General features: G+C 41.1%; 2 protein-coding genes across 3 annotated transcripts; both read right to left on the reverse strand.

Annotated features, from left to right (window-relative positions):
• Window positions 1-571: 571 nt before the first annotated feature.
• On the reverse strand, window positions 572-7,137 carry zgc:158258 (uncharacterized protein LOC791186 homolog). The gene is made up of 4 exons (XM_035152351.2): window positions 7,067-7,137; window positions 3,591-3,746; window positions 3,157-3,352; window positions 572-3,044 (listed from the first exon to the last, which is right to left on the reverse strand). Exons 2-4 carry the CDS (start codon window positions 3,693-3,695, stop codon window positions 1,936-1,938), a joined length of 1,410 nt encoding a protein of 469 aa, XP_035008242.1. The 5' UTR covers window positions 3,696-3,746; window positions 7,067-7,137; the 3' UTR covers window positions 572-1,935.
• A 1,746-nt stretch (window positions 7,138-8,883) lies between these two features.
• yod1 (YOD1 deubiquitinase) lies at window positions 8,884-13,512 on the reverse strand. Of its 2 annotated transcripts, none has more exons than XM_035149094.2 (3): window positions 13,408-13,512; window positions 12,197-12,409; window positions 8,884-11,687 (listed from the first exon to the last, which is right to left on the reverse strand). In XM_035149094.2, the coding sequence occupies exons 2-3, from the start codon at window positions 12,402-12,404 to the stop codon at window positions 10,990-10,992; spliced, it is 906 nt and encodes a 301-aa protein (XP_035004985.1). In that variant the 5' UTR covers window positions 12,405-12,409; window positions 13,408-13,512; the 3' UTR covers window positions 8,884-10,989. The 2 variants fall into 2 exon arrangements, with proteins under 2 accessions (XP_035004985.1, XP_035004993.1); XM_035149102.2 differs by lacking the exon at window positions 13,408-13,512 and adding an exon at window positions 13,239-13,401.
• Between the last annotated feature and the right edge of the window lie 101 nt (window positions 13,513-13,613).

Here is a 13,613-nt window from a genome sequence, read left to right on the forward strand (position 1 = left end):
AGATAAAACAACAGAGGGCTACTGTAATTGTCTCTCACGATTATCAACCGCTCCCTAATTTAGCTCAGGCTCCGGAGGCAGTTGCGTAAAACAAATCACCCGGCCGTTCAAATAAATCATTAGCAGGAATTAGAACACTAACATGCGACGGACATCAAGTAAACAAAGACAGGACAGTTCACACGGAGGTGGGGCTGCAGATAATCGGATAATGGAAGAACAGCTGAGCTGGCTTTCCCGTAGCCCGAGTGCTGTGTAAGAGGAGCAGTGTGGTATGACTGATAGTCATTCTGTAAGTGGAGAGCTGGATGGAGCCCAGAGGTAGAGTCACTCTGCAGGTCGACAGGGAGGAAGAGTTGAAGCCCCGTTAGGAGGACAAGTCCCCATAATGTGACTGTATGTATGTAGGTCCCCACTACATGAGTAATACGTGAACACACACACAAACATACAAAAACACAGCAAACCCATAAAAAAACAAAGAACAATCAAATAAATCATATGGGAAACAGTGGCTCAAATGAATTATGGAAAATATAAAAGCACATTTTGAAAGCAATGGCTAATTATCTTTAGATTTTTCTCTGATCATTTATTGTAGCAGTTGGGGCAGAATAACAACAGACTAGATAAGTACGTTGGTAACGTAACACATCGATGTCCATTGAACCGTTTCATATCAGTGACGTGTACAAGTTGTTGCACTAGTTACAAGTGACATAATTTATCAGAAATAACCACATTGTCCTTTTCATCTCAAGGGAGTCACATGAACAGTTTGTCAAACTATGTGTGACTATCTCTAAATACACCGATACACTTTGAAATTATAGTAGAAACAAATCTGTCAACTACTGTTACATCAGATCTTAATAATCATTTAATACTTATAGCTACTGTAGTTTTAAAAAAAACAATGAAAAAATCACCCCACAGCATTTTCAAAGTTTTGCTTTACGAGAATATTGAACTGCAAACACACATCTGCTTCTTTGAGGCTCTGCTCAACAAGACAAGTTGTCGATGATCCACTTAAAGGCACGTCTGTGATCCACAGTTTATATAAAAAATCTCTTAATGTACAGTCTGAGGATGGAGCAAGATGAATAGAAAACCATAGTTTGCGTCAGTGTCTCTACACTAAGTGGGATGTTTGTGCACATCAAGGCTCATTGCAATATAATATTCTACAGCTGAAGTAGATACAGATAATCTCATAGCCATAAACCTGAGGTGTATGGAAAACTACTAACATCAGCAGCATGGTATTTGGAGATATGAGGGTGAAGATTATATTGATGTTTAAACTGCCTACTTTTTTACCTTGGCCAAAGACGTTATGTTTTTTACTTGTTTTTATCCATTTGGTATTTATGTTGCTTGGTTGGTTTGGGGGTATTTCCCCAGCAGAAATATGTTTATTCTAATAAACAGATTTCCATGAAACTTGATGAAATGACGTGACAAGAAAGAATCCATTAAATGTTGGGACGGATTTGGACAAAGGATCAACTAATATTTTCATCACTTTATCTAACATTGTGAGATTTTCTCGGTTTTCCAAGGGAATAATTCATGGATCTTGATTTTAAAAACAATCATATTAAGGGAACTGATCTCTATAAATGTCTGTACTTTGGTGCAGCCTGATTAAATTAAAGGGGACTGTTGCAGAGGTATGTGCTTGTAGTTTGTTTCTCCTGAGACCAAATAAAAATAGCTGGGAAAGACACTGTCCTCAGGTAAGTAAGTTCAACCTAGATTGAAAGTCCTGGTTTTCCCTTTTAACTTCTTCTCCTTCATCCTCATGCGTTACTTTGCCAAAAGTGTTGAGTGCCAAGTTCCCTCTTAATGCTCTAACACTCAGTAAGCTGATGGTTCTCTGAACTCTGAGCACTGCATCCACGCAGTCACACTCCTGCCGTTCGCCTGTTCTCACTGTTTAAGAAGTCCAAGTTTTCGGAGTGCTTCTCTCCGATCAGCTCCCATCCCTGGCACCACCATTACAGAATATCCTACAGAGTTTGAGGGTTTCTGAGGCTGAGCTGCAGAGGTGGTCTTCACTGGTCCCGCTCCTGTGATGTGTCCCCGTTCAGGACAGTTCCCACCTTTCCTTGGGTCCCCCAGAGCATCCGTCTTTAATCCTTTGGGCTGAACAGGATGTGGTACAGCTGCAGACTGATGGTCAGATCTGGAGTAGTGATGGAAACTGGCGCTGCTATGCAGAGGCTTGTTCTTGGGCACTTGAGAATAAGAAAAGGATGGGCTTCTTGGTGGATTACCGTTCGATGAACCTCTTGTAGATCTTCTGGGTGTTGGGTCCAAAGAGGAGTGAGGTTTGGGGGGAGGTAGTGGAGCAAGTGTCTCATATTCTTGTTGTTCATCTTTCAGGAGGCCGAGCTTCAGCAAAGCCTTCTGTCTCACCACCTGAGGATCTTTCGCATGCTTGATACTGTACAAAGTGTTTGTGATTGTCGAAGCTACATTCTGTGTTTTCGCAGCAATGCTGGCAGGAATCTTTTGGGGTTTAGGGGGCACAACTGGAGGACTTGTGTGCGGCCTGGAAGGCTCTGGGTGGGATTTGTCAGATCTCTGCATGTTTCTGAAGTTTGGTCCTTCAATCAAGGCAGGAGGACGCTGGTCCGATTCTATAGTGTGATCAATTGTGGGGCATAGAGGGGTCTTCTTCGTGGACGCACTCCTTTGCAGATAAACAAGCGCATCGTACGACAAAGGTCCTCGAGGTAAAGGACCCTCCGCTGTCCTGACTGAGTTGTCCTTGGGTTTCGTGGCAGGAGGTATCACAACATTCACCTCAAAGTGAACAACAGGTTTCTTGTTGGGTTTTTGATGAGATTTGTTGCTTGAAGGTGCGATCTGAGGCCTGGAGAGGTTTGAATCTGGAGGAATGCCTGGTTTGGTGCTGGATACAGAAGAGAGAGCGCTGCCTGCCATAACAAGAGGTGTAGGAACCAGGTAGCTCTGCAGGGGTTTAGTGTCAGCGTTCTCCTTGATGTTTTCTCTTGAGGGATGTTTCTGTAAATCTGATTCAAATAAGCACATGTTTGGCAATGGAAACAAACTGCAATGCTCTTCACAGTGTTTAATCGACTGATGTATTGTTAGTTCTGCATCTGTCCCCAGAGATTAACTCACCGTTCAGCTTGCTCTTGCTCAAGGAGGCTGACAGGTCAGCCAGTTTGATGGCGAGATTACCAGGAGTGGGCATCTGGTCGGGCTCATCATTGGACAGTCCACTATCCTCCTCGGTGTCCAGAGACTCAATCGTCTCCTCCAAAAACATGAGGCAGGCCTTCTCCTCAGCAGACAGGTGCTCCAGACTATCATCGCTCTGTAACACAGGGAGGAAATCAGATGTGTGACAAACTCTTATACACGCAATTGTGTAATGTCTCAAACCCTTCATTTCTAAATGTATACAAAAATGATTAAACCTGATAAATCCCTTAGTTTTTAGGTTCCAGCTCTCAATTGCTACACAGTTTTGTCTTGATATCCCATGTTCTTTTGTATCATGTAGTACAACTCTACTCATTCTCAGAGTGAAGGAGGGAAGGTCAGGGACTCACAAAGCCAGAATTGGCACTGACGACGCTGTCACAGCTGCCGGCAGAGTCCATACCGCTCATCGTCTCCAATCCAACGCCACCTGGCCAGGTATCGCTCTTAGGCATGGTAGTCCTCTACTGGTTCAAGGTTAGAGGCCCAGATCGCTGCGTGTCCCTCTGCACCGAAACAGAAAGAGATAGTTAACTTTCAGTCTTATCTGAGTGAAAATATTCTGGAAAAATTATTCAAAAGTAGATTCAATTTTATGCATCATACCATCATTTAATCACACTGTTTATACTCTGCATCTGGGAGCCATTTCCTGCAGGTTCTTAGTATTATTTAATATCAGTGTTTATGTTTCTAATAAGAAAAACACTTGTTTACATAGAAAATGTTCTTAATTCCAATTGTAGTTCAGTATTGGGATGTTTTTACTCCTTCATATCAGCATCATGCTGTGTTCGGATGTACCTGTACACGCTGCCAGACACACAGAGTTAATATTCTTCAAGTGCTTTTGCATCGTCTCCTTTGTTCTAACCTTATCTTTTGTGTTGCCTCACCTTAACCTTATGGAGGAATCTGTCATCAGTGTTTCCAATTAACAACCAATTGAGGAGGTGTGTGTTACCAGAAGGCAGAAAACATGTGATGTGATGTTGTTATGGCTTTTATCTACACATTTTTACAACTTGCTGGAAGTAAGTTGATTTAACACAGAGGCTTTATCAGCTGATCATAAAACCTTTAGTGACAGTGTGAACTCTGCATTGAAGGCTCAGCCCGAGTTTAACATATATTCTACAAGAAGCTGTGGCTGGACATCGTCTTTTTAGCTGTGAAGGAATTTAGACTTTGACAGTTCAATGTGCACAGACTCTGATTAACAGTACAGGACATGGACATGGACGCTATAGATTTGTTTCCAACAAACGTACGGCGACATGAAGAGGAAGGGACATCAGCTGCTGTGTGTTGGGGGATCTAAATAAGTGCTAAGAAGGGGACTGAGTGTGTTTAAAAACCTTTTCTTACTGAAACTGTAATCGGTTCATTTAAATCCCACCCTCCAGAAAATGTATTCATACAAGGTTAAAGAGGAAAAACGCATCAGCGGTCCAGGTCTCCACAGTCAATCACCAAGCTACTAACTAAAATCTAATAAAATTCATGATTGTTAATATGAACATTTACAAGTAAAAGCCAATAAAAAATAAATAACGATGATATGTTAAGAAAGTGCTAGTAGACTTAAATCGGGTTTGGTTAGGGGCAGGGTTATGTCAGGGTTAAGGGGATTAGGGTTAACCTTAACCTTAACCTTAACCCTTAACCCTGAAAACATAGATAACATCGCCTGTGAGGGTAACTTTGGTTTTAACAGACGAGACGATGAAGCTCCCCCAAAGAACTTTTCAAAACAACATGACCAGGCAATTGAAACTTAATTTATAAGGGGAAAAACAAGAAATTAAAGGAGGCCTATAATGTTGAATTTAAGTAAATCTTTAGACTCTGCAGGTTCATTTGAAGCTATTACCAGTCACTCTTTACTCATATGCTCGGGAACAGAGGTTCCTTTAGAATAAATAATGTGTAACTGGGTTGTGATTGCTTAGACAAGAAACGTGTGATTTATGAGTTTGTTTTATAGATTTCTAAATGGCTCAGTCGCTCACGCCGACCTCTCATCACCGTGTAACATCCTGTGCAGCCTTAGAGAAAGACCGGTCCTGTTTCTGACAGATATCTCACTCCTCCTCTCGCTGCATGTGACTCAGATTACAGAACACATGCCACTCCTAATCTTCCTCAACCGGATCAGTTTCAGGGGGAGCGGAGGGCGGCAGAAATGATCTCCTGAAAGCTATTTGATATCCCGTTCGTCCACTTTGGACGGTTTTAACTCGGTTGTAGGTTCTTCCCCTGAATCGAAATTTGAAATACAAAGAGCGAGTTGTCCTAATGGTGTATTTGTTGTATATGGTGATTAGACATTGAAATCCCATTTGTTTTACAGCCATTTGAGCCAGAAACACATTTTAGAGATAAACACATTTGACCTTCTCACTGGGTTTTGTAAAAAAGGAGCTGGAGGCTTGGTATAAAGAAACTTCTGTCAGATTCTCGAGAGAAAACCAAAAGTCACTTTGGGATAAGTTTCGACACCTGAGAGGAAGCTGCTGAGGAACAGGAGCACTCACTGTTCCCTGTTCATCTACCCGGTCATCCCATCCCTGTGAAGTTTTAGAGCTACTTATCAACAGGCCACCATGTACACTTCCCCATGGGTCCTGCCTCATGCAGCTCGGGATATGAATGTGAACAGTGGAAACTCGCCGATAAGGTTTATTGTGTTTTTTAAGCCGACACAATCTGGCTTGACCACACACAGATAACCAGAGCAGCTGCTGGAGCCTGGAGATGATTCCTAACAGTTTGTAAAATATGGATTCAGTATTTTAAACTTGGAGCCAATTGATTTTTGGAGATCACGTTCATCTTCCTCACATATATTATCCATTATTTCATATTTTCTCAGCTATTCAATGTTACTGAGTTGGGATTTTTCCTCATTAAAAACATCACAACAGCAGCTCTATATCATATCTATGTATGTAGACACCTACAGAGACAGTCGCTCTCACTCCAGAGACAAATGTCACAGACTTTGTGGAACATGTGACTCATATGACCCATTGGCACAGTTCTGCCTTGATTGAGGTTATAAAAGAGCAAGTGTACATTGTTTTATTATCCTTTATGTAATGTTTGAAACTGATTACTGGCACCAGCTGAAACCATCACTGTGCAGTGAGTTCATAGCCTTCAATACTCTGCTTCTTCAATACTCTGCTTCTTCAATACTCTGCTTCTTCAATACTCTGCTTCTTCTGGAGAAACTATTAGTAATTTTAATCATTATTTGTTATGTTATTACTTCCAACTATTTTTCTATAGTTTGTCCTTTCTAGACATTATCTGCCCTAATGAAAGTATTTACACAAAAACACAAAATTCCCACAGATCAAAAGACGCATATATACATTACATAATCATTTAAGAGTATTTTTTACTCTTTTCTCATCTGTGACATTTTTATTCTTATATTTTGACCTTAATCTTCGAATTTATCATAATTGTTTTTACCTTCAATTCTTCATTTTTAACTATACTAACGAACTAACAAATAATTATAATACAAAATAAATGAAGGAAATCCTGAAACAATTCTGCAAAATATGTCAATGGTTGTAAATTACATTTGCTATAACGACAGTACACACAAATATGTAGTCAAGTAATTCAAATTTTTTTTAAAACAGGGTAACAGATAGAAGAAGAAGAAAATTCAATCATAATCTATCTTATATTTAAGTTTACATTTACCCAACATCAATACCAGAAGAAAAGTTTACTTACTAAACTTCTTAATACTAAACCTCATATTAAAGTTTAACTAAACATCTAATAGATATCGTGTGAAACGTACCTTGTTGTTTGCCTCTCGCTGCATGAGTGAGTTCCTCTGTCGTCTCCCGTGTGAGTGAAGAGGCAGCAGACACCTGCATGAAGGACACGGAGCTCTCAGCCAGTCACGGAGCAGCGCTTCCCCTAAGACGCACAAGCCCCCGTCGTCATGGCAACCACACCTGTTAATAATCTGTTAATCTCTGCTGAGTGAGAGTGAAAGTAAAGTCTCAGTGGGGTTACTCAAATATTAATCAATAATTAATAATCATAATAATCATATACAGCAGGAAAATAGTAATTTGTTACTCCACAGGAATTAATATTATTACTCTGTTAGTATCTGTATTTTCGTTACTCTTTGTGAACAAAGCTTCACCTCGATTGATCCATTAGTTACGCACACGTATTCTTTGTATACAACAAAGAAAATACCTACTTTTACCAAAATAATTACTATGAAATAAGTATAAAATAAGTTTTACACATTTTAGAACCTACAAAAAGCAAATATTTGATCCTGTTTCTGAATGAAAGTTATTGATGACATTTTTACAACACTTTTTTATTCAGAGCAGCAAATATTTAACTTTTTTCTAAATCTGTTAATTAGAGAACTCAAATTTCTTGATTAGGGGCCCGAGTGGGAGGCCCTATTGTATTTCGAAGGATTTGTATTTCCCTTTTGGGGCTTTTTCAGGGCCTAGACATTCTCAAATCGTTACCAAAGTTTGCAGGGAATTCAAAACCCCAAAAAGTAATTGTATTCTGGAGTAATTTGAAATGGGCGTGGCAAAATGGCTCAACAGCGCCATCTAAGGAAAAGCCCCTCAGTTAGCTTTCACCGATCTTCACAAAAATCGTGCCCGTTCAGTGCTACAACGTAGCCCTAGTTTGTTTATTTTACAAATGTGGATCTGCCAATGTCCAACTGCAGTAGAATGTAGAAACTTTATTTAGCTATTCGAACTTTTTACACTCAGTTTTGTGTTGTCATACATAACAGACAATATCTATTAAGTGTTATTTAGGGAGAACGACTATTCTTCAGGGTATTACTTCCCTGTGAGGCCCATACTTAAGCTTATGTAATTCATGAGCAATAACTTCTTACTTACTTAATAAAAACACATTACGTGCATCGCAAAGACTAACAGTGACAATATGCTCCTTATATGCACGTGAACTAGAAAGTAGTTAATGACAAATAAGTTTACTTAAAAAAAACTTTTCTCATGTTTTCATGGCACAGTACAGACGGTCAAAGAGTTCCTGATTGCTCCATCCAGCCAGTATGTATCTTAAACTCAGTAGAAATCCCATCGACATGTAGACACAAACTAGTTCAGGCCTGGAAGTGAACTCCAGGCTAACTTCATAGTAGCAGTGGGAGCTGCTCCAGTCAGTCAGTCAGTGAACAAACATTAGATCCTATTAGGAAAAAGTAGATGTTCCTTAAAATAACATGTAGGTAGTTTAATCCCACTACGATGGCACAGGATCAGTGATGTTTAGACAACTGGGGTTGATCTCCAGTGGATCGTCAAATCTGAGTTATAAATAGAGATGGTTATATATACACACACACACACGCGTTTTCTATTTGGATCTACACGTACAAAAATCTATATTCAAATGACTAAATTCTTTGTTTTGGATTCTAGCTTTTACCTTTAGTTTTTTATAACGGTTTTATATTCACATAGACATGAGAACTGTGGAGCGTTATTATCACGATACAATAATATGGCTAAATTAACAGCATTTAACATGGAGCCCTTCAGTAAACTTTAAAAAAAAGGTTTTAACAGCTCGATACAAAAAGACTCGTACACGACACCAGCGGCTATAAGTTTTAATTGTGACACAACACTGACAAAAATCAAGTAACTCCAGTTGTTCTGTAGTGCTTTGTGTGCAACATTCATGAGAACTTGGTTATGACAAAAGACAACAAAGCCATTTCATAGTTTCACTTAAATTCAAGCTGATCAATCCATTACTGCTGAAATAAAAAGAAACTAAGGTAACAGAGGAGGGGGAAAAATAGTATAATTCACATTCAAACAAAGAAATAAGTGACATTTTTGCCATTAGTTGAGTTAAGCATGAGTCATGACTGAAAACAAGAAAGAAATTACTAAATTAAAGTCTAAATCCAGTCCTCAATTGTGAAAACTCTTTTTCTGGCAACAACTCAGTACCAATATCACAGATGTGTAGCATAGAAATACTGGTTCTGCATAACAAACGGAGCGTCAAGAAAAAGGAAATCCCACAAATATCAAACTCCAATTAAACATTTCTGACCCGATGTTTAACATAAATAAGAGCGAGCTTCATCCTTACAGGCAGCCGGTGAAGGGAATAAACTGAGATCATGCCTGACTTTAGCTGAGAACATACAGTGGAACAGCGTGAGAATCTTAAGAAGAGTGTTACAAAATAAAACCCAAATCTTTACTCGCAGTTCTCAAACATTCACATCAAACCGAGTTGTTCTCAGGAGAGGTTCATGTTTAACGAAGGTGACGAGGAAGTAATGTGCGGACAGTACGTGAACAGTAAACGCTGTAGGGTTGAGTAGGATTTCTCCCACACAGTCATTGGTTGTGCCTTCATGTGGTGTCGGAATAATCTGAAAAAAGTATTAACGTGAGAGCATCTGAAGTCAGAACTCGGACAGTCAGCGAAAATCCGAGATGATGACGTGATCACTCATTAACCGATCATTTTACAATTAGCTCTAAATAGTAGATTCTAATGTTGCATGCGACTAACGATGCAAACGTTTTCATCGATTTAGATGACATCTGATTGATATTGGAAAGATGTGTCAATGTGTTGTTTAAATGCATAAATACATTTTTTGTTTCCCACACATTCTGTCTTCAAAGCACACAAAGACACCAAAGCCAGGAAAAGGACTTCACATCTCGGGAAGTGGGACCTTCCAACGAGCACCTGAATGCAGTTACACACCGTTTATAAAATACACCACCCTCTCACCATGACTTGTGTTCTGAAATGCACTGCACAGCTTTCTCAAAAATATGCAGCAATATAAAACAAAACACTGTCTAAAAAGATTAGTTCTTACAGCATGACACCCGAAAAAAATTACACCATTTAAAAAATCTACACTCCTGAAATAAGAATCTGCCGTACCGATGGAGAAAAGCAAAGCCCTACAGAGTTTTTAAAATGTTTAGTTTTCAGCACCATCCTTTTTTAAATTATTTTTATTTCACTTAAAACAAGTTCACTTATAAATGGTGTCGCAACTTAATAAAACATGGAAAAAGTCCCACAAAAATAATAAATTCGGGATCATGACATTTCAAAACCTCAACCCACGACTCCAGCTTAGTGTCCGACTGTCCAAACAACTCTGCCCACGAGGGAAATAAAAAACACAATGCTACATAACCAACATCATGTATAACAGTCAAACATAGTGTTCTGCGGTTAAGACAACAGTGAGTAGGATCACATCATAGCACAAAGAATTCTCAGTGGTTGTTTTAATTCAGTCACATTTAAGTGTTTGGTGTGTTTCAACACAACCCGGGAAACATCGAGTGATCTAAACGGATTAAATCAAATCCTAAGAATTGTTTGCATATTTTTCCTGGACCCAGTTACATCGATTTGAAAACCATCTGTAACAGACGAGTGCGATGGTTTGTTGACACCGGAGCGCTGCAGTAGTGTTTCTTCTGACTTTTGAGAACTGACGGCAGTTTAAAAGTATAATACTGAACAGGTTAGAGGCTGAAACACGGCGTCTGCAGATTCTCCGGGGATGTCGCTGGGCAATGTGAGGTAGAGGATCACACAAGCAGACAGACACGGACTGACACAGTTGCCAGACATGGGGCACGGGTTTGGTGGTGGCTCTATTTGTGAGAAGGGGGGGTGGGGGAGGAGAAAGACGAAATAAAATCACACCTCCCCAAAATTGGTGTGGCCTGTTTCCTTGGCGTGCTCACGAGCTTCCTTCTGTCCCACCAGGCCGGTCTGGCACACCATGCAGCGCAGCGCAAAGCGGTTTACGTCCGTGAACTGCCGCTTGCGCCGAGCCTCGTCTGCCAGCTCAAGGGCCAGGGCCAGAATTACGTCGTCCGTGGTGGAGAAGATAGTCTGGGGTGGGACGTCGGAGCCGGGGGTTTCTTTCTGCAGCGGGTCGTAGTGGATGCCGTCGTAGATGAGCAGCACGCGTTTGTGGTAACCGGCGTCCTCCCCGAATCGATCCACTCGGACTGTCTGAGTGTCCACCACGCAGATCTCGCACTGGTAAAACTTGGACAGGATGGACACCTCGATGGCTCCTCCCCAGGTGTCGTCGCGGCTTATCCAGGTGCAGTACTCCTCGTTGGTCTTCCCCAGCACCGCTTCACAGTACGCGGCGGGGTCACTGGACACGATCTGGGCGATGAGGCTCCGCATCTCAGGAGCACACACGGGGTCATATACGCCTCCTTCCACCACATAATACACACTGGTGAAGAGGCAGGAGTTGTCGGCTGGGACCACGCGGCGTGCCAGCACGGGTGAGGCTTCCAGACGCGGCACTTTAGTCACAGTGGGATGATCCTGAGGCTTTGGCTTGTTTTTTTCTTCCTCAACAATGAGCGTGTCGCCTGTGGACGATGACACATCAGTGACTCACACTTTGGTTGACAAGCATAACCGGGTTAATAAGTATTCACATGAACCTTTTGCACATATTAGAAATCTCTAGAAAGGTAGACACAGATAAGGTGCATGTACACGAGCTGAGATAAAGGGTCTGTTCACCCAATTACACATTTTTTTTAATGTTCTTTTGAGACTTCCATCTCTAATAATAATAAATATATTTGTGTAGCGCTTTTCAAGGAAACTCAAAGACACTTTACAAAGGATTAAAAAAGAGACTGAGAGACAAACTTAAGATAAAAACATTGTGACACGTTGAAATCAGTTCTGACGAGGGGATGTTTCTGCAACTTTCTTCTAAAAAATCTCCTTAAAACGTTATTTCAGTCACTAAACTTACAATATGTCCCTGAAAAAACATTCAAACAATGTAATTAAAGCAATAATTTAACCATATCTGCAATAAAAGGTGTGGGGTTGGTCCATATAGTTGTGATGTCTGTCAACGCACCTGATTTGATGGGGTAATCCTTGAGGTGAGCGTCTCCGTTTCGGAGATCCAGGCTGGACGGTGGGTAGCCGACCATGATCTTCTGCACGTCGCAGGGGATCCCAGTCAGCTCCTCCACCTTCCTCTTCAGCTCCTGGACGCAGGACTGGTGAGTCAAGCCCTGCATGAGGTGGCTCCCATTTTTGGTCTTACAGCGAAGCCTCAACATCCTGCCTGCGAGGGAACATGGGAATTAACCTCAAGTAACGGGTGTAAACATGACTGACACACCAGGGACCTTGTTGATTTCTAATTGGGAGTCTGGAGCTGTTGCAACTGCAGGATCGTGGTGAATGTGTATATACATCTATAGTGAAGTAAAGTCAAAGAGTAACAACCTGCCATTTTATTTTCAACAGTGCAAAACAGTGTAAAAATAGAAGAAGCACGTACATAATACATGAAATAACAGTGTCATAACATTACACAAGTCTTATCTAATCTCACAAGTTCGTCGACGAGTTGTTTTACCAGCTTCGACTGAACTTTTACAGAAAACTATTCCCTCGAGCTGGAGTTCACAGCTACTTGTTGTTGTTGTTATTTACCTTGTAAAGTTAACTGCTTCTTTTTTTAATCGTATAAGCTTCAAGCAGCACTAGCTAACAACGGCTAACCGACAGTTGGTCAGCCTCCATGTTTACACAGCAGGAACCAGCCCCTCGGATGGTTCCACATTGAGCCTTTTCAAACCCTGAGCTGGTTGAACAATGCCTCTGCTGACGGACACGTTTCTTTGTTTTGTAGTTTCTTTTGTTCAGTTTTTAACTCCGCTACAACAACAACAACACACAGAGAGAGAGAGAGAGAGAGCTAGCAGGCTAAGCTAGCAGCTAGCAGCTACATTGCCAAACGATAGAAAAACCACATGAAGCCATTTCACAACTCGACTCAACAGCGTCACAGTGTTGATGACATTTCTAATAAAAAGGGAATAAAACCAACAACAACCTGGACTCAAAACTACCGCAGCCGGTTAAAAGCATGCAGCCTGTGTGCTAACCTTAGCATTGCTAGCTTGGCCGTTAGCCCAGCGCCTAACCGGACAGTGTTTCTTTATTTCTCCAGGTGAATCACACGCGAGTGAACTTGATTTAATTCTGCTGCGAACACCACAAAGTAAATGTAATAGTTTGACACTGACGCGAGCGGTTCGAATCCGGTTTGCTCACCTTCCTCTGACTGAAGCCCTCAAACAATGGACACCCACTGAGACCGCTGCTGCGTGCCGCGTCACGGGCCTCCCTGTGACGTCAAGACGCCAGCCACACTGTACCGTAAGTCCCGTAGTAGATGAAACCCCCAGTTTTGTGCTGTGATTTAAAAAAAAAAGAATTGCTCTAGATCTCCTGTCTTCACAGTATTTGGCAAAATACTT

Source organism: Hippoglossus stenolepis, chromosome 3 (genome assembly GCF_022539355.2).
Source record: "Hippoglossus stenolepis isolate QCI-W04-F060 chromosome 3, HSTE1.2, whole genome shotgun sequence".
Taxonomy (NCBI): domain Eukaryota; kingdom Metazoa; phylum Chordata; class Actinopteri; order Pleuronectiformes; family Pleuronectidae; genus Hippoglossus; species Hippoglossus stenolepis.